This window comes from Oryzias melastigma, linkage group LG19, assembly GCF_002922805.2.
Source record: "Oryzias melastigma strain HK-1 linkage group LG19, ASM292280v2, whole genome shotgun sequence".
Lineage (NCBI taxonomy): Eukaryota > Metazoa > Chordata > Actinopteri > Beloniformes > Adrianichthyidae > Oryzias > Oryzias melastigma.
In genome coordinates, this window is record NC_050530.1 from 9,622,316 (window position 1) to 9,649,706 (window position 27,391).

The following is a 27,391-nucleotide window of genomic DNA, read 5'->3' on the forward strand; positions in this document are numbered from 1 at the left end:
TTTTACAAATCCAATTTTCTTGCCATTTTGTAATAACCCTTAAAATGTTTGCTTCAAAGCTGTTCTGATATAAATTCTCTTTTTTAAGCCTCAATCAGCTGATTTCTGCAGCCGCAACACTCAAGTATTCAGTACGTTTAAAAACACCTTTTTTTCTGATTTATTGATTTCTTAATGTTTATATTTTGTGACTAATGAGATTTCTTCATGCTTTACTCTTTCTTTTTCTGCTCAGGCTTCAAGGTATGTGGAAACTTGACATTTATGAGTACATGCATCTTCAGCCTGAAAGTTTTTATTTTTATTTTTTTGCATCTGCACGTCTGTTTTCTCTATTTGTGTCTATTTATGGGATGCGGAAATTATTTATTTTATTGACAAATCACTTTTGCATTTTCTGCTAATTTAATTTTGTGAACAGAAGCTAAAAGAAGAAAAAAATCATTTAAATGAAATCCGAAAAATTCAAAAAATCATTGAGAATCAGTTCTATCAGTTAGGTTTAACTGAATTTGTTGGCTGTTATTGCGAGAATAATCCTGCTATATCTTTTCCATCTGCATGTGTTTGATTGCATAGCTTCCCCATGATGAACTGATTCCATTAACACAAATGGACAGAGGAGTGTCTATGCCTAATTTGCTGGATCCTAAAGCAAGTATAACGTATTTACATGTGTGTGAAAGGCGACGTCAGATGTTTTACTGCAGAAATAAGGAATGAAATGTGTACTAAATAAATAATTTGAAGAAAAACTGAACTAAAACAATAAAATAATACTGCATGCTCTTTGACTTTTGGACTAGTGAGTCAAAGAATTAAACTTTTGACTTTACCAACAAATTCAATTTATTTGGCTTCTGTTTCTTCATGGTTCATGCAGAACCTGTAATATGGCTTAAATTATTTTTTTCATCAATTTATCAATGTTGCTACTATTATTTATAAATATATATATTAAAAAAATGTTTTATTCTGTTAGGTGTACCCATTCGAAATGCTCACTGTTGCAAATCGAGGTCGAGTAAAGCTTCCCAAAGATGTTGACAGGACAAGACTTGAGGTATGGCCAAAAAAAAAATAATAATAATAATATTAATAATCCAGTGCAAATCTTTGTTTTTTTCTCTGTTGTTTAAATTAAATTTTGCAAATAAAATCTAACCACAAATGAGGTGTTATTTAGGGAAACTTTCTGTAACCTATTTTATTACAGGTATAGTTGCAAAAACAGTTGTTTTTTTGCATTACTTCTATGAACTTTTTCCTTTCTGCTCTGCTTTCTTCTTTTCAGCGGCATCTATCTCCAGATTCCTTCTTTGAAATCTTTGGAATGAGCATCCAGGAATTTGACAGGCTTCCACTTTGGAAACGAAATGACATGAAAAGGAAAGCAAACCTCTTCTAGAAGCCGCCTGCTGCTTTTGATTTTCAGATCATTTACGGATCTAAAAATAAAACTTTCATTGTTTTATGTCTGGCATAAATTACTTCTTGAAATAAGAGATTTGTTACAAACCTTTTTGGAGAACAGGAGAACTCAACACGAATGAAGAGATTTTAGTTTGGAGCAAAACTGTTACATATTTTCCTGTAGAGTTTGTGTCAACTTTCTGCCTTTTTATGGTATAGACAAGTGATCCTATTTGCAGTAGGTATTTGCCTACCTACAAAAAACTACACATTGGTACTTTTGTTTTTTAAGCATTTGTTAAGGATTTATGTACAAATTTGTGTTGTGGTTAGTAAAAACAATCACACAAGGAGGTTAAAAATGAATAATGAAACACTGGTTTGTCTGTTTTTGTTCCACACTAACCTTCTTTGATCACCAGTACAATCTAATCCTAATTATTAAAGACTTAAATTAACAAATAATAAAAAGGTTTTTACTTTAGTGGTTGAATGTGCAAATCTGTTGTTTAATTCTGAGGCACACAAACGCTTTTACAATCATAAATATTATTATATTTATGTTTTTTAAAGTTTTATCCTAAAGCATTTGTTGTAAAGATGACTGATAATGTATTTGTTACCCAGCACTGCCAACTCAAGCACCCCAAATAAAAGCTTGCACTCTTTGTTTTTTGTGATTTTCCATTTGAACATTAATAAAGCAAACATTTTTTCACTGCACTGAATTTTTTATAAAACACAGAAAACTATCAGATTAAAATAATGTATATGAACACAAACAAAAGTCAACTTAGGATCCATATTGTTAAAATTTGATCATGAGTGATGTATTTTCTTGGTCCAGTTTCAATTTCAGACCAACAGGTGGTGCTATAGAGCCTGAAATTTGTAGTATTTGCTGTTAACTTGTTTTAAATAAAAGGTAAGTTGCTACTTTTTCCACAAATAAAACTTTCAATGAACCCCCAATAAAAATCAAAGATAAATACATGCTATAAAAATATTTCATTATGCAGCTGCTCTAGATAGTTTCAACAATTTCTTCTATTATCTGATTTTTTCCTTCCTCAATAAAATTGCTCTTTACAGGAATTTGTTGTTATCGCCTAGCAAGAAGATATCAAGCAATAAAGTAAAGAAATGATTTATATTAGCCAGATTTGTCAGTAATTACATTTTTTATTACTCCTAAATATATACCTTGAATTGTTTTTTTACTTGTAAAATTCAAAACACTTTCTATAAAAAATTATAATAATTCGTTTTTATCTTTATAGCTTTATTTTTGGTAAAAGTAAGACAAAAAAATGTGAAATATTTTAGACAATTTTTTCGGTTTAGATGCCGCTAAATGTAGCGGTTGTTTATTTATTTATTTAGAAAACAAGTTTGCCTCGAAAGTTTGCCATGTTGTGGGCTCTTTAAAGCCCAGCGAGTACTAGGTAAAAGTTGAACTCTTGAAGAATTTCTATTGGACAACTGCTCCGCATCTCAAACGTGATTGGCTGAGCAAGCTGTCAGTCAAGATTCCACAAACACACACTCTCTCCCCGAAACGCCTCCTCATCTCTTGATGAACCGCCTGGCCCGCTACAGGATTTTCACGAAAACGTCGACCGCAGACTACGCAGCACCACGAACGACAGCGAAATTCGGACGGAGGGAACCCGAAACGATGGCCTCAGCGTCGTGACAGCGACGTCGACGACGTTTCCCGAGTCGGACACACGGTTTTGATCTTGAAGGACTTTGGGAGCATGAAATAGCAATGACTGCGGTGTCACTTGTTTGATAGAAAGACGGAGAGGGGGGGCCAAAGTGGACCTCCCCCCTCAGCACACAGCCCTCCACCAGGCAGAGGCGTTCCGTTCGATGGAGTCTAACGGGACCTTTGCAGGGAGCTCCAGGCCCGAAATGTCACCTGGGAAACGTCGACAACCAGCAAACCTTTCAGTGTTTTAACGGGTTTTCCCTAAAAAAAAAAAACTTTTTAGAAAGCCTGTAAAAAAGTTAGCAGGTCATCGTTAGTCGCACCAAACATGACTGTCGATGTCACCTAACGAGAATTTTACTCGCCACCTCTGGTTAGACAGGACAGGTGAACGGCGGATTTTAAAGCCCGTTTATTGAATTTGAGAGTTTTACTTTTATTTTTTATTTTTTTGACCTCCAGGAGAACTATCAAAATTTTCTCATCAGGTTTCGCCTCCTCCAGTAACCATGTCACTCAAAGACAACGCCTGCAAAAAATTCCAAGCCAACATTTTCAACAAAAGTAAATGTCAGAACTGCTTCAAACCCAGAGAGTCCCATCTACTCAACGACGAAGACTTAAATCAGGTAAATATAATTTTTAATCACTTTACCTTGTGAACCCAAATGCCTGGAAGTGTTGCTGGATCAAGGAAGCATTTGCACTTCATGTGTCAAATGATTGGTATGTCAGTGGACCATGAAGTGCAAATGTTAGGTTAATTGGACATAATTAGTTTATTGCCTAGGAGTGTATATTGACCCCAATTCATGCTGATGTGGGCCTCCACCCTTCTTTACACCAACAGCTTTATAGCATCCTATTTTTGAATACGACCTCTTCTTTTATTGAAGATTATTATCTGACAAGCTCAATATGATTTCATGTTGGGAGTTGAACCAACAAAAAAATAAACTTCTGCCCCTTTTTCATCCTCTTAGTGTCATATTTCCATTTGTATGTACGATTACTGGAAACGAGAAGTTGAAAGCCAATGGGACACACACACACACACAATTACCCTTCGGTGATTTGGTTAAACCACTGAAGGGTAAAAAATGACCTACATTGATCTTTATTTTTCTGTTGTGCCATTTGGGCTGCTGTCAGGTCATATAAAGACAGATGGAGGCTTTTGCTCTAACTCCTTGTTCTACGCCAATGTAAATAGCACACAATATGTTTTACTATTTTCAAGATTTTTTTCCAGTTACATCATTTTTTGTTCATATATTTTTAGATTGCTCAGTTGAATGTGAATACTGAACTATCCAAGGAGGTCCTGTTGTCATTTTGTTTACTTAGTTGGCTGAGAAATGTGCTGTACAGTGTAAACAAAGCAACAGAATGTGAATTGTATTTGGTTTTGAGTAGGATGAAGGTAAATTAAAACCAATTATCTAGAAGTTGTTTGTAAAAATCAGGTAATTTTTAGGAGTCTTGGGTTTAAATGAGTCTATTATCGTGCAGGTTTGCACATGACTGCATAAAACCCATCGTGGCCTAAGTTCAACTATTATCCAAAACGTTTTAAGAAAGGCCAGCTCCATTTTTGATTTCTCTCAGTACAGGTTTGAATTGCAAATCTACAGCTGCAAAGAGCTCCTGAGATTTGTATTGCCCCTCTGTTCTGCTCCTCATCTGTTTTCCTAGCTTAACTTTTGCCTCCTGCTTCCCCCTGCCACCCAGAAGTCAACCCACTTAGAGGATCAGAGGGAAAATCATGTGTGTTAGCTTTTCCTTTTTTTTTTTCCACAGCAGCATGGTGCTCTGGAATGAAGCCAGTCAGAGAGAGTAGGTTTCGGTCACTTTAAGGCAGCTAGTGAACAACATATTCATCTTGGATTGACGGTAGAAAACATTTGTAATTTTATAAATAAATTGATAAAATTGAATAAAATTATAATACATTTGCCATAAAAGAGCCATTTGGCCTTGATTTCTACTGATCAAAACCTAGAAGGAGCCGCATAGTCTTACTTTAGCCTTTAAGAAATTTGGATTTGCATTCATGACCTTCTGTGTTTTTATTATAAATAAGAATTATGTTTATTTTTTGGCATGAACAAAAGCAAAAAATATGAGAAGAACCTAGCATCTCTCAAAATTTGATTTTTTTTTCTATTTTTTTTTTCTTTAATAACCAATGTTGTGCAGCAAAAGATAAAATATGCTTTTAACTCATAAAAGATCAAACTTTTTACCAAAGTTTTGCTTTGCATATAAAATATGTCCATTCTGGATGTAGCGTTGAGGAAACAGGAATGTAAAAACCTACATAGTTTATCCTCTATGTGCACCTCAGCCATCAATTTATAAATGTAACTAATCTAAATTAAATAAATGCTAATTAAGTGATCCTTACTTTAAAAAAAATGCTATTTTATTTTTCTTTTAATTTTTTCTCCTTTTTCCCCCTCTTTGTCCTCAGCAGTCTTACCCCACTGGGTTTTGTTATTTTAGTTTGGGGTTGGACCTTAGTAGTCTTTTTTTGCAGGCTTTGTTTATTTGTTTTCTTTAGGTAGTTGGTATGGAGCCACATGTGGTTCTGGAGCCGCATGTCCTAGCCATTAGGCTACAGCGCTAGCTTCAACAGTTTAAGATGTACACATTTGATCATATAATCAATATGTTTCTGTTTAATTTAAGTTTTTTTTTTCTTCAGGCTAAACCTATGTATGGAGGATGGCTTCTGCTGGCTCCCGAAGGAACAAATTTTGACAATCCCTTACACAGATCTCGAGTAAGTATTCAACCTCATTGTACTTTTTCCTTTAAATAAAGATTTTGTCACTTTATACAAATTGTTCCCTAATGGAGCTAATTAGAGGATGATAGATATTTTATTGTTGTATATTTATTTGACGTGGCTATTCACTGGTAATAGGGGTGGGGCTAGGGTTAAAATACGTGCGGCCTTATTTATTTGGAGCTTAAATAGCTCCCAGTAGGTGGGAAAAAGGCAACCCTTGTTTATCAATTAGATAATTACCTAACAAGAAGTATCGTTGTTGCTGCTCCTCAGCAAGTTCTTGTGGGATGTTTTTCCTCCCAGAAAAAGCCTTTTTGTGGGGCAATTATGAGCCTATGTTTGACATGGTTTCACCAAACGCACTTCCTTATCATCCTGTAATGGGAACCTTCTCTTATCATCTTTCACATTATGTTGTGGTGGCTGTTCCCAAAAGAGCATTATGGGGAATGTGGGGGAGGAGAAAGAAGGACCCAGTTCTCACAGCCACACTGATGGCTTCCATATGGGTTTTGGGAAAACCACCTAAGAATTTTACTATTAGAACCACGCTGCTGCTTTGACTGGATCACTAATGCATTCAACTTTTGTCTCTTTGCATTTAAGTTTAAGACTGGTCAGCTTTAGAGTAAACTAAAAATGACGTGAAAGTTCTGATTTGTTGTTTCACAACCTCCATCTTTGGTCTATTACTGTACAGAAAATGGACTGAAATCTTTATTAAGATTAAAAACTACCTTAAATATACAGAAATTAAAACAAACATTAAATAAAGTGTGTGTAAAAGCCAATATTGACACCAAAATAAATGGTCTTAATGTTGTTGTCAATTCTCTACTATGTTAGCTTAGTTGCAATAACAGTTAGCATCACAAAAGGTGGTTACTCAATTATTATAATACTATGACTGACCATCAGCTGACACAATCTGCTGATTAAAATGCTTCTCCTCTCAAATATTTGTCTAAACTCTTTCTGAATCATCAGGGTGGGAGCTGGAAGTTAGTAACCTTCGCAGGTGACACTTGAACACTAAATATGTCTGTTTGTTCGCATTAAATATATCATATGATTAACTCTGTGAATAATATGGACAGTGTTCATTTCATTTCTGTTAGGAGAGTTTTTGACAGAAATCATGACATCGGTTTTTGATTGATTTAGTTTCTAGAATATTCTAGAGTATTCTCGTTCCTGTAAGACATGAGAACATTTAATAAGGATATTACTGGCTTTTTTTATTAGAATTTATTTTGACAAACTGCATTTAAAAGATGCTAAATGTCATACATTAAAACACAGTTGCAGTCAACAGCCTTTGGGGACTGCTTTGACTGGATCTGGGTTTTTTAGAGCCAATTTTTATAAATTTAGTCACTTTACATTACAAGTCCAAATATTAAAGTATGCAATATTAAGGGATGCATACTTTAATCTCAATATTTTGCATTATTAAAGAATACATACTTTAAACCCTAATATTAAAACATACAAACCTTATTAATCAGTGTCTTCCTTCCAATCCTTCAACAATTTTTATGATTTTTACAATATTTATCATAACAATTCCGACCTTATCTGATGCTACTGTATGACATGATGATAACATATGTGACTTTGTGATTGATAACTTCTATGTTAAAGTTAATGATTGATTCTTTGCTCTACAGAAATGGCAGAGAAGGTTCTTTATCCTCTATGAACACGGCTTGCTTCGTTATGCTCTGGATGAAATGGTAAGAAAAAAATTCTTACAAATTTTGAAAAATCGGTTGATTTTAAAGAATAATTTTTCTAAAATAACTTCTTTAAGAGAACACAATATTTAAAAGAAAATCACCTTTGTCAAATGATCAGTCAGCAACTTGCCCCAATTTTGGTTTTCCGAAAACTGAGTATGTATAGAAATTGTTGACCACCAAACTAACTAGCACACTGCTGTCAAAGTGGATGAAGTCACACCATGTTGATAGTAAGTCATGTGGTGAGCTGTGTGTTTGCTTAGCAGCTCACACGCTGCACACTTATTGTGCAAGAACCTGTTCCTTCTTTGAAACTCACCAAAAAATAAGAGATTCTTGAAGTGTTAGCAGTCTAATAGATTGAGTATTTAAATGGTTCATGAGTTTATTTGTCCCATTTTCAAAATAATGTAGTTTGTTAAAATTGATTGACCCAAATCTGTACACAGTCGTATGTTTTTTCCAATTAAAGATGATGAAAATAGAAATAATAAAAATGTTATTTTTCCAACATAAACTTGTGTATGTCAGTAAACACTAAGAGCTGGAATGTGTTTAGCTGTACGATGTAGACGAGGGTATAATATAACTTCGTCTTGGAGCCATTAAACTTCTTTTGTGAAGCTTGATGATCTAGGATGAAAGATGAATAATGTGTTTACCAAAAAAAAAAAAAAGACAAAGGAAGAGGCGAATGTCCCCTTTTCATTCATCGCAGTCGCCGGATGTCACTCTTCATCTTTTCATCTCCTGCCTGAACAGAGGATCAAAAGACGGAGGGGAGGAAGGGTCCAGAGCTGAAAATATCAAGTGACACCAAATATAGAGGCTTGTTTGTCAACCAAGGCACTTTAGAATAATTGTTGTTGTTTTGAATAAGCAGCCTTACAACCGAATTAATTGGTTCTCGTCTTACTCTTGTTCCCATATAGTCATAATTATGTATAATGCCTAGCGTTAAGCTGCTCAGTGAGGGACTTGAAGTCACTACAGTACACTCGCATATTGCTTTTAGGGTTTATTGTAAATAACTTTGAAGTCAATTTAAAGGTTACCAGTGTTTACTTGTGTATTATAGCTCCAAAGTGCGTAAGAGACTTTACTTTACAGCACATGTGTCAAAGTCAAGGCCCGGGGGCCAGATCCGGCCCTCCGGATAATTTTACTTTATTGTTATTAATTGCTCAATGTTATCTTTAGCTTATTTTTTAACTTGTTTTATTTTAGCAAAATATATATATTTTTGGAGAGTAATATATTGAAATATATTTAAAGTTTAAGTTGATTTATTCTGGTATAATATTTTTGCATTATTATTTATAATTGAGTTGAAAAGTTACAGTTTTAAAGTTTAAAAAATTGGCATTCTGCTAGCTTTTTGAACTATTTTGGCATTTACTAATATTTTTTAGGCTAATTTGGAGTTTAGCTAATATTTCACATACATTTTAGGTATTTTGGCTAATTTAGGCTTTTAAAAAAAAAAAAAAAAATTTAGGCTGTTTTGGAGTTAGGTCAATATTTATATGCTAGCTGTTTTGGCTAATTTAGGCTTTTTTCATTTTTTTAGGGTATTTTATAGTTTAGCTGTTTTTTCAGCTGCATGCTAGCAGTTTCTTTTCCCATTTTTTTAGGCTAATTTGGCATTTAGCTAATATTTTAGCTGGCTGCCAGTTTCACCGTTTTCAGCTATCAGCTTTAGCATTTTTAGCTATCAATTTCAGCATCATCAGCTATCAGCACTAGCATCTTTAGCGGCCAAATTGAGCTTCAGTTAGTTTAAAGCTACTGATGGTTAAGATGTGCGTTTTACATTTAGTTTACGAATGACCCGATCAGTCGACTAATCAGAAACAATAATCGGTGATCAGTCGACTATTAAAATAATCGTTTACAGCATTCACACTAGCATTATTGCAGCTAATGCTATATATCTAGTTCATAACTATGTTAAAAAGTTACAGTTTTAAAGTCTAGAGTATTCAATAAATGTTTATTCTGTTAAGCCCACGACCTAAAGTGTGTTTTGGATTTTGGCCCCTTGTGCGATTGAGTTTGACACTCCTGCTTTAGAGCGTGCACATGGTTCATGGATGAGGAGGCACCCCTGTGTTTCCTCACAGTCTACTTTGATGGCTCCTTTGTCCTTGGAATAACCAGTGTCAGATGAGTTGTGGCTCCAGCCTACAGGATGTGGCATGGGCTTGGGTAAATGGAGTAAAGCTGGGGGAGATCCATGGCACTTGGAGCCATTGATTTGGGGCTGCCCACCCTCTGAGAACACCCAGAAAGACTCAACGATCCTATCATTTTATTCTAAGCTCAAACATTCCTTTGAAATAGCTACTAAGTATGAGAAAAATGCTTAAATTGATGTAGAAAAGTCCTTTATTAAACTTGAGATGTGCCGTCCCTGACTGTAAAAATGGTGAAGATGAACAGATTTAGGGTTTTTTATAATCAAAACTGCAATACAACGTTAAGTTAGTGCTGCTGTGGTAGTTTGAAAGAATTTTTGAATTTGAATTCTGTTAATTTTTTGTCCAGTTTATAGTAAATGCTACATTTTCAAGGAGCAGCTCATATCAGGTTCACATCCCTACAGCAACAGATTTTATTGCATACTGTGACATGCTTCTAACATACAGATAACCTCCTCATGTATAAAGAGTGCTGAGAAAAGAGCCACCCACACATGTTGCCAGGGAATGTTTACATGTTCGTTGCATCTGATTATTGTTCAAGTGCATTAGAATTCAGATTTTAATAATAAATAATGTATTGCCAGATCCTTAAAGGTCTTAAATTGATTTTTACTAAAATAAGGCCTTAAAAAGCATTAAATTGTCTAAAATTCTGATGAAATGGTCTAAAATTTTTATTTGATGTGACTTCCTGTTACTAAAAAATACATTGCCAGATTGTCGTGAACTGGTGGTAAATTGCTGAACCACAGCTAGCTAATTAGCTCATGCTTGTTGGTGCGGAAAAGAGTGGATTCTTAGAGAAATTACTTGAAAAATCTGATGACTTGTAGTGGCTAAAGCTGGTTTATGAAGCAAACTGCACGGTTTGCCAAAAGACGTCTAAACTCGGCACAGTGGGAAACCAAGGTGATTGAATCGCAAGTGTGGAGCAAGAAACGGAAGACCTAGGAAAACCCGGCAGAGCAGGCTGTTTGTTTCTCTTCTCTTTCTTCCACCACTGCAAGTGATGTGACCTAGAAGCTGTTGAGTTTTATGAAACCTTTAAGAAACACACTATCGTATAATTGTGAAAACAAGTATGTGTGGGAGATAAATTCTCCAAAAAGCCACTTTGATGAGATCATTGTGTTTAAGAAGTATTTTGTGTGTCTTACTGTTTCAGCTTGACCTTCCCCATTCCCACATACACACTATAGCTTCTACTCACCACTCTGTGACCTAATTATTTACCTATACTAGCATCCCTTTAATTCTTTGTAGTTTCCGTCAGTGAAAAGGTCTCTGAGCTCATCCTAACTCTCAAGGTTTTCTCTAAACAGCATATCAGTCGTAGCTATTGAAAGCTGTGATGTGAAGACACAGGTTCTTGTGTTGTCATGTTGATTAGTCCATGCATTTTTCTAAGACTGACCAAGTACTGTATACCTTGCAAATAAAGTGAAGCTGCCTATTGAATTGCAGTGCACAAAAGCACCATTCACAGACCCTTGAATTGCATTTGCTTTTGGACCGTATTGACTGCAGTTGACGGTCTGTATCATGGCCACGTACCTTTCTTCCCCAACAAGAACATGATGTTCTCATATGTTTCAGCTGTTGAAATCGTTCTCATTTCGCTTTTTGCTCAATTAATTTCCTGTGTTTACTGGAATTCCAATAGCAGACCTCTGCCCCACAGCACTGTCCAAGAGCTGAGAGCATTTTTGAAAAACTCGAAGCCTTTTGCTGCAAATTTGTGCATTCTTTTTGCTTGAGACACAATCCTGCTGCCTCTTTCCTGAGTGTTTTTTGCAGTGTCAGCCAATTTGCTGACAGACTTTGTATCTTTCTTACCATGCAGAAACACAGAAATGCAGTATGTTTTCTGCCTTTGTGAAAAAACGAATTTAAAAGTTGTTTTTTTATTAGATTTTTTCCAAAATACTTGTATAGTTTGGATACAGGAATAACTTTGTAGTGAGACATGAAAGAATGAGGATTAGAGCACGACTTTGTGAGGCCTTTTGAAGAAGGCTTGCACCCTAAAACCTTTATCATCACCCAGTGAATTTTACTGTATTTACATTTATTTACATTGCATTTACTGCAAGTCTTGACACTTGAGTTTTCAATGAATCTTGGCTTGTATTCAGACAGGAAAATTAGGTTGTTCTGGACAGAGTCCTAAAAGTTTCGAGTTTGGTTTGTTCTGTATTCAGACAGCCTTTCAAGTGGATATATATGTTTCAAACCAAAACTTGTAAACAAAACCATGTGACTAGAGATCTCTTCAGTCATTGGCCGGGAATTATGAGGTCAGGGCAAAGCGACGATAGAATAATGGCGGTCCTATGCTTTGCAATGCTTATCAGGATACTTGGTATTCAGAGTAAAAATTAGCTCCGGATTAACGTGGGTAGAAAACTATGGATCACTTTGAGCAAACCAAGTCTGAAAACATCCCTAAAACATTTTTACAGCAATTTAAAATGTAGTCTTTTGGAGCATGACTTTTCCCAATTGAAGGGGAAACACTTCGGAGCATGAAAGATAAAAACATTGGTGATAGTTTATAAATAAGATGGTATTGGACCTTTTCCACTGGAATGTTAAACTTGTTTGCCAAGTGTGGGTCTAAGGTGGGGTTTGTGTTGCTCTGAGCTGATATGGTGCTTGAGAGATATCTTTCGTTGTATGTCTTCTAGAATGTAAACATTCATGATTTTAGCGGGGTCATCGTAACTACTGCAGAAGACCATAAAAATACATGAATTAAGCTTTAGTTGAATTCTACTAAAGTTCTGCCAACTTAAAAACAGCTCCTTAAGCTGTTAGTGTGGTATATTTATATTATTTTTCTTTTAATTTGTTTTAGATGTACCACAATAGCCACAATAAAATAAATAAATCAAATATTATTTGCCCTGAACCCATAACATGTTTGGTCACTTTGTAGTTTTCAAGTCCTTTGAAACATTTTAGCTTTAAATACTGTAACAGTGTGGCAACAGAGGGAACTTCAACACTAACAAAGACCCTACTGGCACTGCTACATCTACAGACATTAAACAAAAGCCCCATACAATCATTGTAAGCCACAAAAATCCTAGTAGGCTACTAGTTGTGTATCCACATAATAACTGAGCTGCGATTAGTGGAAAATGAAAAGTTCTTTATAGGTCTTTGTTTAAACTGGCACTGAACTGCTAAAATTCCTGTGTGTAGCATGTTCTATATGCATAAATGGGGATCATTTTTACTGTCTGGGCTCACGCCTGTCTTTTAGATCAGTACAATTAAAATACTATATTTGCTTCAATGTCTTTAGATGTACCACACTAACTGATGACAGTGTGGTTGTAATTACACTCTTTGTGTATTTATACTATCTTTAAAGGCATTTATTATTATTAATATTATCCTAGAAAATCATCTGAACTTCAAAACTAGGTATTTATATTTAAATCAGATTCTTTCTTTTTTGTTTTGTTTTTCAGTAGTCATAAAAGTGAAAAAACATTGATATATTTAAGTATATGATGATTTTTTGGGATTCACGTTAGGTTTTCTTTTGTGAATGAACCAAAAATTAACAAATAAATTCTATTTAAATTGAATTTACAAAGCTTAACTGAATAGGTCTCATGCGAAACAGGCTTGATCTTATTTTCTATTCATATTCTTTTCAAATTTAATTGTAGTGCTTTTTCCTTTTATGCTTTTAGTTTCCTCCCTGCTTCAGTGGCCATTTTCCCTCTAATGTGATCAAGTCTAAAATCTTCTGTTTAATGTTTTGGGAAGGTGTAACTTCCTGTCCTCTAAACATTAAAATTCACAGACTAGACAGGGATTCAGTCGACTGATAATGCATCTATTTTGAGATTATTTAACAGTTTTAATGTCCATCAGAAGGCTGGGAAACAAACCCTGTCTGTGCCTGTATTGGTAAATAGTTTAAGATTTTTGCTTCTTTCAGGCTGAATTTTTAACCATCACTCTTTCTTTACGCTTTGTCATCAACCTGTTATTTAAGACTTTTTACAAGAAAAAAAAAAAGTTTTACTCAAGACTAATTTGGCCGAACAGTTAAGTTCATCTAAAATGTTATTATTTCCACTTTTTTCTTTTCTTGCCTCCCAACCTTTTATTTGAGTTTTTCCGGCTGGTATCTTGCAACAGTCCTCCATTGCATTTTAGTCTGAACAACAGATCATTTGTTTTGGAGAGCACTGAGGGTTAGCCTACTTTACAGCACAGTCTAATAAAGTCTAAGCCTGCACAGTTGAGAGGTTCACATCTCTTTGTGGAAGAGAAAAAGACGTAGACCTTAACAATACTGTAGGCTGCTGCCAATACATTTCTATTATTGGTTATTAATAAATGTCTATAAAAATTATGGAACTTTACCTTGATATTTGCTGCATTTTGTTATTATTTAAAGATTGTTCGTAAAATAAATCCTAATGAATAAACTGAAGCTGATAGTAAATGCTAAACCCAGTTCTGAGTTTTCAGTTCTATTGAACTGATAAAAGTGTTTATTTAACCAGCACAGATGTACCTGAACAGTGAATTGCTCAAGTGCTGTTGAATAAATATTTGAAATCTGGACCCATTAATTGAACAGAATCTGAAAGGAGAAGAGCAGATTTCAGAGAGAGATGTTTTTTTTTTCTTTAAAAGGGAGAAATGTTGTGTGGGCATGCAGACACGATGTTTCTCTGCTCAGACTCTGATTCCTAAAGCCAAGTCAACATGACACAACTCGACTTCAGCACCTGTTTCTCCAGCCAGCATATCTACCTGTGACACATACTTTTTTTTTTTCTATCTGCTTCGTCTGTGTTTGGTAATAAATTCATCATAAAAAGATTGAGACTTTTGTTGGATGACAGTATTTATTGGTCCTCCCTTTCCAATAAAGGTCCTTTTGTACGAGTTTTGTTGATTTATCAAATGTAATTGTATCCTCATTTTGAATGGAATCATGTTATCCAAGTAGAAAATGGGCTTCATCATCTAGCTTGGCCTCGTCTTCCTCCTCCTCTGCATTTGTTGGCTGCTGGCCCTTCTAGTGCAGCATTAAACCGCCCACGTCCTCTCACCACAGAGTGCAGAAGCGCTGCGGCCACCCACATCAGTGTCTCTGAGGCACCTGAACATGTGAATTGTGTGGTTATTTAAATTTTTTGCCTTCTTTCGAATGTTCCTGCTGCAGCCAGTTTTCACTATAGGCCTGCTGGAAGAAAACCTCAAATGCATACCAACAGAATGAGGTGGATCTGGGAATGCCTGAAGACTCTCTGCTGCAGGGGATGTCAGATGTCCTCCATGTGGCTTACTCTGATTTATACAATTACTTTAAATAGGTGAGGGATTGACACAGCAGTTGAACTTCTGTAATTGCACAGTCTTAAAACCGTCCTAATATTTAGGTAGCATTATAGGGTTGTGGGGATAACGGCAGCAATAATTGTAATCATGTTTCTGACCACTCTGTCAGGCCTAGTTTCTCTTCTGATTGCTATGTATGTTTGTGCCTGAATGCTAATTGTAGTCCTGTGAGGCAGAGAAATGGTAGTTTAATATTCCTCAACAACAGGACTAAAGGTGACTCAACTCAGTTGGCACCTACCAAAGCAGCTGTTTGGCATGCTCACTAGTATCGAAAACCTCTATTTACATCTGTTATCCAAAGTTGCTATGGAAAGATTTATTTCACAGCTGTTGTTATTGGATAACATTTATTGATTAAGAGATTTGATCATAGGTTTGTAACTCGGAATACGGTGCCAGTTCACCACTTGTTTTCTTTGCTGAAGAGTGTTTTTAATAATTAAAGCCACATGGTCTCGTATGTAGAATTAAACCCTCAAACATAGCTGAGGATTCCTGCTGCTACATGTTTATGGAGAAGCAATGGAATTTGATATTTGAATCTATAGCTTTTCACTCTCACCACACAAGCTGGGGGATAAATTGACACCCAGTACCATATAAATACAAAAAAATATATATAAAATGAGTAGGTAAATAAACACATTAAAAATGGAAATGTTGTTTTCTGTCTTCCTGCTAAAATGAGTCAGCTGTACCCAGAAATGTGGATGGGGGAGGAAGGGAATTTGTTGTGCAACTAAAACTGAGATGAGACCATTTTCCCATTGCCAGAAAAAACTATTATTTCCATGACTTTTTTCACAAGGGAGATGTTTTACTAAACTTCACTGAGGAAAGTTGATGTCACAAAAAAGTTTTGCTCTCCAAAAACGTAATAGCTGTGATGTAGTAAGCATGATACTGGTACATAATATTTACATACATTAGAAAGTGAATAAAAGTTTGTCTAAAATTCACATTTTGGAAACAGAATACCCTGTTGGATAAAAACACCAATAATAATCTAGCATTTGGGATTGTTTAGGTTTGTATTACTTTCCCTGTAATTGGTCGCTCTTCACTTTTTTTGTGTGACTAGTAGCTGCATAAAAAACATACAGTAAATGGCGTATTCTTGTGCAACGCTTTACTACCTTCCTTGAAGGCCCAAAGCAATTTACAGTCACAGACCCATTCACACACTGGTGGCGGCTCTTCTGCTGAACACTGGCGCCAACCTTCCACTAGGTGGAATGTGGGGTCCAGTGTCTTGCCCAAGGACACTTCATCACATTTCTATAAATTTGCATCCACCCTCTGAGGCCAGGTCACAGGGTCAGCAGTCTAATGCTACGTTCACACCAGGCTTGGAAATGTTTGTTCGAGCGACTGCTTCCAATAAAAAGGCTATGAGAATGCCCATTTCAACTTTCTGCGTTCAAAACTCCAGCGTTGCTATGCATATTTTTAAGTCCAACGTTGGGCTCTTTGTACAAAACGCGTGGCGATTGAACGTGTTCTGAAAGTTACAATCAGAGACTCTGATTTGATAGTCACTTACACATGGCATCCTTTTCAAAACACGGAAGCCACCCGGTTGGAAATTGATCATGGAAGAGAAATTATTTCAGTTTGTGCCTGATTGGAAGTATGACACCAGGTCTTTCATATACCAGAATATAGCTATGAAAGAAAAAGCCTGGAGCAAGATTTTCGAGATTTGCATCACTTCAGCATTTTGCACCTAGCCCCTTCCAACTTTAAGTTGATGCACTAGTATTAGGTAGTAACAGTCCTATGTGAACATTATATGCTAAAAGTGCATTCAAAAACCAGCGTTAATTAATGGACCACACAAGCCTGGTGTGTACGTAGCTCAAGTAGAGATGCCCAGACCTCCTTCTACACCAAGACCTCAAGATGCCAACCAAGAAACGGAGTCCCTTCAGTCCAGGACTGGCCAACCCTGGGTCTTGAGAGCCTCAATCTTGTATTTCAGTTCTCCTTGCTTAGCTTTTTCCTGATTAGCTGACTCAAGTGATTCTACATCTAGATTGACTGAACACACCAGATTCAGGGTCCAGTCCTGGAAAAACAGGCTGGTTTGTGGCTCTTGAGGACCAGTCCATCATAGGTCTTCCCCAGGGCCTAATCCTAGTGGGTGTCCTAAAGACATTGCAAAGAAATGCCTAAATTGGCGTATCTCCTCCTGGTTGACCAAGTTCCTCACTCTTCTGGAATGTGTCTTGAACCCATTTTTGTTAATTTCGTAGTTTTGCCATGATGTACTTTAGTTTTAATTGAATTTCATTTAAAATTCCGCCTCAATGTGGGTGGGCTTGTTCTAATAATGTGACCCAAAACTCTCCACAGTCTTCGTGTCCAGCTACTCTCACTTTTTTCATGTACCCCATCACAAAAGCGGAGAAAATTGAGATGATAGTAATGCTGTTGGGTTTTGTTGTCCAGCTTTCATTAAAGCAGTCAAATCAAAGGGTTCAAATGTGTATCAGACATTCCCAACAGACTGTCTCATTGTGTTTGAACCTGCCAAGTCTCTCTGGCCTTCTATTGTGCCAGCAACTCTAACTTTACCACCAGGTGGAGATCGGTTGCAAGGGCTTCCCCTTTCCTTCCCCTGAGTGTCCAAGACGCACAACTACAGGTCAGATGACTCAACTGCCAAGTTGATCATCAACATCCTTCCTAAGGTGTCCTGGTGATGACCCACTGTCTTTTTTTAGTTGATCCTTGCTGGTTCCCGTGGGAAGGGGCTCAGCCACCGGGTGCAAACCTGGGAGCCCCAGTTATGTTGGTCTGAGCCCTGTCTTTGTCTTTACCTGTTCCATAAGCAGTGTTTGACATTTTCGTCTTCTGGCTCCTTATCCAGGACATTTACTCCAAACAGATTTACCCCTACTGATCACTCAAGCTCTCAATGCTCAAGATAGAGTAGTAGTTCAGCTTTTTAATATTTATTTTTCATTTGTGCCTTTTAAAAAAACAATATTTGTTTACTTTTCTAGATGTTCACATCGTTAATCTGCTTTGAGACTGGGAGGTCAGAGGTTCAAATCAAGGGTCATGTTAGACTAAAGGCTCTAAAAATGGGACACTGTGCCTCTTTGCCAGACACTCAGCATAAGGGGTTGGATTGGGGGGGTTAAACCACCAAATGGTTCCTGAGTGCAGCTGCGATGGCAGCTCACCGCTCCCCCAGGGGATGCAGAGAACACATTTTTACACACCCAACTGATGGGACCTTAACATCATTTTCCAGTTTAATGACAAAATGGTGCAAGAGGCTGTTTAGCCACAGACATCATGTTAGAAAAAACTATTCTTATCAAAACTCTTCTCGGTAACGTTTTTTTTAACTCTGCGTGAGTGCTTTTGTTAAAAAAACACAAGAGTTTATTTTTTCTGCCTACTTCATTTCAGTGCTGATAAAAAGATAATTGTTTGAGTCTGTTGTCACATAAGATATTCACTTGTTGACTAGTTAAAAGTAGGATTGGCTCTGTGACCTGTGGTGGCTGACAATCCCACATTATGTGAACTGGTGCTGTTTGACAAAGGCTTCATTGTGTAAAGCGGTGGCCCAAGAAGAGCTGACAGTCTAAGTTTGATGACAGAGATGTGTGGGCCCGGGACTCCCTGTGTTTAGGGGCTAGAACCACAGTGACTGAACCAAAGTAAAGTCATTTAGAGGCTTTTAACTGGCAGGATGTACATTTATGAGAGAAGACCTATTCCGTCTAAAATAGGTCAATAGTGTGCAGATTTTATGAAAACTTTTTTTCTTTTTTTTTTAATCAAAGTCAGTGATTTATTTCAGGCCCAGAAAATCAGTGATTACCAAACAGGAGCTTAAGCTGCTTTGTACAACTGTTCTCAGAATTTGAAATATTTTGCTGTTTATCCTCTTCTGCCTGCGGCTCAAGGACAAGCTAACATGTGTGGTGTAGATTTGTTTACAAAGACAGATGGCAAAGGCAGGGCAGTCCAAAGTCAAAGACTTTCACTCTCAACAAAACACTGTTGGGTTTATAACAGAATTCATCTACCTGCAAAGCATATTTAGAATTATAACTGTATTCTGTTGGAGTTTAAATAGAAGGTATTTAGAATATAGCTTTGAAGTCAAAGGATTACATTCGTAGAGGCCATAAAAGGGCTTGAGACTTAAGGTGATTCTGCTAAATAAGACTGGTTAAGTTAAGTAAATATATTTTCGATCTATTCAAAGTGTTGTTTACTGTTTAGTTTATATTTATTGAAGCATTTTGGCAGGTGTTACCTGCCCTCTTTATGAGTAAATCAATTTTTTATGGATCGTGGACACAAAGATGAAACATTCAGAAACGAATGTCTAATAAATTAATCAAATACATTTTTACATTTCATCCTAAAAACTAAATAAGTCAATCTTCACACATCATGGATACATTTCCCATGTGCGTTGCTGCAAGGGATTACAGTTATATGCATGTACGTGTGGAGGCGCTGACCCAGCGTGAGAATTCAAACCAGGAGAAGCTACAGCTTTTCCCTCAGCAGGGAAAATAAGACTTAGGAAGTCCCCAAATACTAAATGTTTGTTTTCACCACAACATCCTCTTAACCCTTTAACAACCCCACCAAGAAAAAAAATTGATTAAAAAAGTTATCTTTTTAGTTTCTTATTGTCTCGGGTGAGTAAATGTTTTTAAAAATACATTTTCAAGCTGTTATTGAGAACTTCAGTTCAAGTGTTATAGGGAGAAAGCGGCGCTGTGCCATTTTACATGGAAACAAAGCTGAATAGTTCTGTGAACTTATAAAATGTTCAGTGAAACCTTCTACTCTTCCTTTAGACAAAAGCATAAATTCACTTCTTTATTATAAATTTGGAGGTTCTTGCATCAGCTTAACCCTTTAACTGCCTGCTCAACCAAATAGTGGAGTACATGTAGAAAACATGTTTTTAAAAATATTGATGGTGGGTGTTACTCCTCAAAGGCAATATGCAGCAGGAAATACTTTTTCAAATTGATTTTTGTCTTTTTGAGTAGTTGATAGGTGAAGCGGTGCGCTCCAAAGTGTTTATCCCTTCACATGAAAGCTTTGATATTTCCTAAATAAAATACAAATGTATACTTACATCAGTGTTAAAGTGACAACTCACACTGGTAGTAGGCCTATATTAGGGCTCATAAATCAACTTGCATCTTTTATCGTGTCTCTTATTTTGACATTAGAGCTTAGCAACAGCGGACAGGTATTTTCTGATTTTAAACCTTTAAAAAAAGTGTTTCTCCTAATAAAAGCTGATTTCTTTAAAACAATAATGAAGCAACTTTAATGTTGTATGCTTTTCAAAATAAGACACTAGATTTTAAGTAGTATTTTGTTTTTATTTTTTTTTTTGTTTTTGTCTTTTAAGTTTAAAATGTTGCTGTATCATATCAGTATAAGTGAAATGTCATACTGCATTCACATTTTACAAATATAAGTTTAGTTAAAAATAATCTTTAATGTACGATAAGTATTGGAATACAGGACAAAATACATTTTTAGAATATATTCTGTATTTTGTAACCAAATCCTTATTAGAAATATGTTTTCCAACCCTTCTGATGAAATCTTAACTCTTTACTTTTCAGCTAATCTGAATTGAAAATAGTCCTTGACTGATTATTATAACAAGACAGAGGATTCTTCAAGCCCCAATGAGAGAAATCCCTTTCAGACGAGCATTTCTTTTCATTAGTCTGGTGTTGAGTGAACGTGTCAATAATCTTCCCTGTGGTTTCTGCTCATTTTATGATGGTAATGTGGCTCGCTGGGATGTCTCACTTTTAACATAACAATCATAAAATGTCTTGGGTGTATTATTGTTTTGTTGAGATGAGGATTTATTAGCCCAGAGGGAACTGTAAAACAGTTCCCTTCAATAAAACGATCTTTATGGAAATAACATATTTTACTTGTTTGGGTATCAAATATGAAGAGAAGATTTTGGGTTCTGTTCTAATGTGTTGTGGAAAATTGAGATTATTAAATTATTAAGATATCTGTTTATTGAAAAGCATCGTAAGTTATCCTGCAAACCTGGCTTAGATGATTTTGTGTTCGTTCAAGTGTAAGATTTGATTGAGACAAGGCGATGATAGACATTAAATAAAGAACACGGTGTGGCCTTTCCTGAGGTTTGACCATAAAAAACTTACTGCATCATCAATAGCGAGTACACAAAGGGATTGTTTTAATTAAAACAAATCCTGAAATGTGATTAAAGTGGATCATGTCCAAAACTTTCAACTGGCTTCTTCTCGACTTTTATAGAAGTTTTTAAGGACTTTTTAAAGTATTAGCTCCTTATCAGAATGTGAATAAGTTACTTTTGTAATTTTATTATGCGTTGACTTGGTTTTGAACAGACGATAAATGGTCTGAAAAAAGTTTGGTCTGGTGTTTATATTTGTAAACTGTTGCCATAACCTCACCTTGTCAAAAAAAAAATGAAGGAAAGGAAGGGAAGGAAACTCTGCAAAAACAAACAAATCCATCAGATGGGGGAGAAGTGGGCAGAGTCGAACCAATAGCCTGACATGTTCATGGGGGCGTTTGTGGAGAGACACGTTTGCACTGTTCGTACAAAGGTTGGACTTTCAACCCAACGGTATAGTAGTAGATTTTCTGGTAAAAAGCAATGATTTACAACGGCTTGAAACACGGATCAATTATGCATTCTTTAAACCGATGTTGAAAGAGCGGGGGTAAAATATAAAAAAGGATTCCCAGCATGAAACGAACAATATCAATGGTAGATTTTAAACTATGGCTGTTGAATGCTAGACCGATGAGCCTTTCTTCCACAGAAAGTGGGTACAACAGAAGAACAGTGGGGTGAACATTGATTTGCCTCTGAGCTGGTCTTGGACACGGTCAAAGCAGAATCAGCATGTGGGCAGAGCAACAGTCAGCACTGCATTGCTAAGCTCTCTGCTTTAAGTAACAAAACCCTTGACACTCATTCAGCAATTGGCTTGTAATTTAAAAGCTCACACGGACTCTAGTAAAAAATAAGATTGTTTTGTCCAAATATGCTTTGGTGTGTGGCCCACCAGCTATTCAGTCAACATTTACCAGTAACATCGAATATATCGAGAATTTTTCCTCAAGAATATCTGATTGCTATACATTCGGTTGCCAGGTTGGTTTACGTCTGCCAGGAGATGACACAGTAACAGAACTATTAGGAAAGATTAAACAAGATTACATGATTAAGATGTTATTTTGGAATGATTACCAGCATCTAAGCTAATAAAAGTATATTTCATTCTTATTAGTGCTGCCACAAACAATTATCTTAATAGTCGACTAATCACCGATTCTTTTTTCTGATTAGTCGACTGATCGGGTCATGTGCAAACTGGATGTAGAACTCGCATCTTAACCATCATTAGCTTTAAACTAACTAAAGCTCAATTTCTCTGCTGAAGATGCTAGTGCTGATAGCTGAAGATTCTGAAATTGATAGCTAAAAACTCTGAAGTTCCATCCATCCATCTATCTTCTTGGCCGCTTCTTCCCTTTCGGGGTCGCGGGGGTGCCGGAGCCTATCCCGGCTGCTGATGGGCGAAGGCGGGGTACACCCTGGACAGGTCGCCAGTCTGTCACAGGGCAACTCTGAAGTTGATAGCTGAAATAGCTGAAGCTGATTGCCAGCTAAAATATTAGTTAAACTCCAAATTAGCAAAAAAACCCTGAAAAAAATGCCTAAGTTAGCCAAAACAGCTAGCATGTAGCTGAAATATTAGCTAAACTCCAAAATGGCCTAAAAAAGTCAAAAAGCCTAAATTAGCCAAAATAGCTAGCATGCAGCTGAAATATTAGCTAAACGCCAAACTAGCCTAAAATACCTTAAGAAATGCCAAAATAGTCCAAAATGATGCTATTATGATTTTTGACTGTACTACACTCTGATTCCATATAATATAAAGTAACGACTAATCAACTGTTAAATTAGTTGTTGACCATTTTTAAGTCGATTAGTCGACTAATCGTGGCAGCTCTGATTCTTATGCATGGACACTTTTTTAAACAGAGATTTATTTGGCTATTTATTGCAATTTCTTTCACCTAATCTGTGGATACACTTATAAAAATGTAGCATCTAAGCTAATAAAACTATATTTCATTCTTATTAGTGCTGCCATATGTCTTTTATGTAGATTTGAGTTTTTTTTTCCATTATTCAAACTGCATTTGGAACCTGCAAATTGCAAAGGAAAGCTAAGGATGTCTGTGCACATTCTCAACTGAGGTCAATCTGCCAGCAACTTTGAGGCCAGCAATGCATATAAATCATTTAACAAGAGGTGGATCGTGAGAGAACTAGAATCTCAGCATCCTGTCCAACCAGTCACTCTAGAAAAAAAAAGAAGTCCCACCCGACACAAGGCTTCCCCTTCACTCAGATTTGATCTTTCCAGTCCCATTTTTGCCTAAAAAAAAATCTTTTTTAACATCTTTTTCTATTTGTGCACACTTTGATTGATGAGATAAAGCATCATGGTTGAATAAACTCAACATTTTGTTTGAAGAAGCTTTAATTCTGATCAAATTATGTTTATTTGAAAAATCTCTCTTTTAGTTTTAGGAGGAGGAGCTTTCTCTAAAAAATGTATTTCTTCCCTTTATTTTATTTATATTTTTGACATGAGAAATCTGTGTTGCCACTTCAAACTGTCTGTAGTAAAATTCCCAGTGGTATTTATATATATAAATAATACATTTGATTTCTGCAAGTTATCAATCAAAACCTTAGTTTCACTTGATTTTTGATGACCAGCTTAAATATATATATATATATATATATATATATATATATATATATATATATTAAATACGTTTTAAAAAAGATTTTTTATTCATTTTTGCTACTCTACAAATCAAGTTTTTTTTGTTGAAAAAGTAGAATTTTATTCTGTATATTTGGCGAGGAGTAATTAACGGAAAAGAATCAGTGTTTTTGACATGTTGTAAGTGAAATTCTTCAATTGAAACCTCAAGCGTAAATCGAACATTTGGTGTCACTCAGACATGCTAAGTGTGTTTGTGCCAAACTTGGCAGAGAAATGCTCTGTTTTCAGTGGATTTTCTGTTTGGACAAATGGAGGATTTTACGAACATGTCAGGCCACTTCCGCCCTGGACTCATTGTTTGTGTTTGGTTGTTGTGATCTTTCAGCCCAGCACTCTACCCCAGGGTACGATCAATATGAACCAGTGCTCCGATGTCATCGATGGCGAATCCAGGACGGGTCAGAAGAACTCGCTGTGCATCCTCACCCCTGAGAAAGAGTACTTCATACGGGCCGAGTGTAAAGAAATCATCAACGGGTAAGTCATAACTGCTGTTGCAAATAGACTTCTGCAGTGAATCTACAATACAAAGCACACGATTAAAAGAGAGGAAGTTAAACAGATTTGGAGTCCTACGTTTTGCTGCCAAAACTCCTCTGCCCCCTGCTGTCTGCTCCACACTGCCATCCTTCGGGTGTTGAAATTGTCGCTGCAGTGACGGAGCACATTCTTCTCCTGCTTCCCTCTGTTTTCTCACAAGCTGACCCCCCCTCGTCCCATTACAGAAAATGTCATCTTCATAATTACGCTGATTCTCGCGGCTGTCCTCCTCTTCCTCCTCCTCCTCTACTGCTGCTGCACAAAGCTGGTTTCTTTTCTGCCTGTTCTCGCTCTGCTTTCTGGCTTGTATCTTTGTGGCTATTCTTGGGGAGCTGTGACTCACGGCACCCACTCACCGTTCTGTTCCTCCTCCATCATGAGATGCCTCCCACTGGTTTTAGGCCTTCACACAACACATTCTGCCCTTCTAAGGTTATCATTAACTGGAATGAATCAGAGGTTTTTGCCTTTTGAGGGTAATTTTACGTGTTACTTGTTAATATGAAATACACTTCATGGCTTGAATTTAAATTTAAAATACTTTTTTGTGTCTTCATAGAAAAAAAATCCTAATTTGCAGCTTTGGGTTATCAGAAAAACAAATGTAAACCTTTACTAATGGTAAAACTGAAATGATAATGTAGCATGCACCAGATTGAATCTAAAGGAGAATCTGCTTAAATATTTCCTCTCATGTTATACTGCTTTAGAAAACAAATCTATTAGATTAAAAATGATTTATCTTTAAAACTTGCAGAACTTTAAATTTATTTTATTTTAATATGTAGTTGAACATTTTTACCAAAGAAAATTGACTGCTGTGTTGGATTTCTCTATGACTCAATCTTCCAAATTGTCAACTGTTTCTTCAAAATGTATTTATTCCTTTATAAAATAAAGAAAAATGGTCAAAATGTTTTTCATTAGTGTAAAAATGTTTTTTTTAAATCGGATTTGACCTTCTTATCATAATTTCAAAATAAAGATGACATATAAAAAGGGTACATTTGTCATCTTAGTTTATGAAAAAAATTGAAACAAATATTAAAGACCCACTCCGAAGAAAATCTTGTTTTTGTTTTTTTATCATGTTCTTTGAGCCTTTTTTGTTATAATAGACACCATGTGTAAAATAATATAGAAATAATAGTAGGTTTCTAAATATTTTTTCTTTCAAATCATGTTGGATCAGATGAAAACCCACAGTTTGAAAAAACTGTTTGTGAGTCTCTCTTTTCAGCTACAATTCTTAAGCAATTGCAGACAAATAGATTCATTAACGTCTTAATTTTCCTCGTTTGAGCTCACGTCTGATTCAAAACTGTACGACTAGATAGCTCTGATATTGATCGCCATTTTTTTTCTACACTAATATTAGCTTGGGCTATAATCTAGCGGTTGAGAGTGTAGACAAAGGGATGCTGGGAAAATAGCGCAGATAACTTCCGCGTCAACAGTCCCACTTATAACCCAGAACTGAATTTGTAATGAACTTTTGCTGCACTGCAGAAAATATGTATGTGAATGCACAATTGCAAGTACAAACAGTAACACACAAAATGTATAAGTTAGAAATCAACAATTGCGTACACACAAACCCAAAATTACACAAAAACATCCAAACACAAGTTACAAATCAAGAATGTGCTTACTTTTTAAAGATTTGTAGGTGTAGTTATTTTTAAACTGCTGTGATTTAAAGTTGTGTGTGTGTAATTTGCATTTTGTATTTTTTGGCATTTTGTAATTTTTGTACATGTGAATACACAATTGCAAGTCCACACAGTTTCCTGTAATGTACAGGTTACAAATCAAGAATTACACACACAAATTCAAAGTCACACATAAATAGGCAGACACAAGTTATAAATTAGATTTTATGCTCACACAAATTGAATGAGACTACATTCTCTCCATAATTAGGTCTTAAAAAACAAAACAGCATTTTTGATTTTAGGTAAAAACTGCATAATCATAATTAAAAGACCTCTGGGAGCTTTTACAATGAAAAAAAAAATCTAGTTGGAGCGGGATTTTAAAATGTTTTAGTGTACATTCTGACATTTACTATGTTTTTCAATATTTAAAACTTTGCCCTCCATGGTATCGTACTGATTTAACATGTGTGAAGAGACGGAATATATTTTGTTTGCATTAACATTTCTTGATGGTCCTGTGATTGTTTTGTGCTCATAGGTGGCAGGAGGCTCTGACCGTTTATCCCCGGACCAACAAGCAGAACCAGAAGAAAAAACGTAAAGTCGACACCCACACCCAGCAGGTAATACTTGTATCATCTCTCTCTATATATATAAATATATATATTGTTTTTTACCAAACATAAGCAAAAAATATTCAAACCCTTAAGAAATTAGATGTCATGATTGAAACTATTATGACTTCTTCGAGAAGTCATAATATTGTTCATATACTTTCTTAGCTAAACTATATGAACTTTCTTAGGCTCCTTAACTTAGCTTTTTTCTATATAATATAGATGTGAAGGTTATGTGCATGGTCAGTTTAGGAAAAACGTGCGACTTAAACATCAGTCAATAGATTTCATTCAAATGCTAAAGAGCTGTGAAACAAATAACTCATTTAATATTTAACAATTCGATAAATCTGCTTAAATACCAGTGGGGGGCCGTGCATTTCACACCTAGGCCTTCAGTAGTGCTCCATCTGAATCAATCCAACCCTCATTAACT

At 35.9% G+C, this 27,391-nt stretch overlaps 2 protein-coding genes across 16 annotated transcripts in view; both read left to right on the top strand.

Moving 5' to 3' along the window:
- The window catches only part of LOC112154647 (actin-binding LIM protein 1), a 17,909-nt gene extending 15,826 nt beyond the window's left edge, over positions 1-2,083 (top strand). For 5 of the 11 annotated variants that reach the window (XM_024285754.2, XM_024285755.2, XM_024285759.2 and 2 more), the window contains 5 exons: positions 89-131; positions 236-243; positions 580-654; positions 983-1,063; positions 1,295-2,083. In XM_024285754.2, the coding sequence (XP_024141522.1) occupies positions 89-131; positions 236-243; positions 580-654; positions 983-1,063; positions 1,295-1,408 (321 nt within the window). In that variant the 3' untranslated portion in view covers positions 1,409-2,083. Of the gene's footprint in view, positions 1-88; positions 375-579; positions 655-982; positions 1,064-1,294 lie in introns of those variants that run through there. The other 6 variants (XR_002920682.2, XR_002920684.2, XR_002920683.2 and 3 more) reach the window with 5 other exon arrangements.
- An 845-nt stretch (positions 2,084-2,928) lies between these two features.
- Positions 2,929-27,391, top strand: part of si:ch73-103b11.2 (protein outspread) — a 50,408-nt gene continuing 25,945 nt past the window's right edge. For 4 of the 5 annotated variants that reach the window (XR_002920559.2, XM_024284262.2, XM_024284263.2 and 1 more), the window contains exons 1-5: positions 2,929-3,756; positions 5,835-5,912; positions 7,592-7,657; positions 24,466-24,617; positions 26,877-26,961. Coding sequence is in view for 4 of the 5 variants with exons in the window: in XM_024284262.2 (XP_024140030.1) it covers positions 3,637-3,756; positions 5,835-5,912; positions 7,592-7,657; positions 24,466-24,617; positions 26,877-26,961 (501 nt within the window). In the remaining variant the exon portion in view is untranslated. The remainder of the gene's footprint in view (positions 3,757-5,834; positions 5,913-7,591; positions 7,658-24,465; positions 24,618-26,876; positions 26,962-27,391) is intronic. The other variant, XM_024284266.2, reaches the window with a different exon arrangement.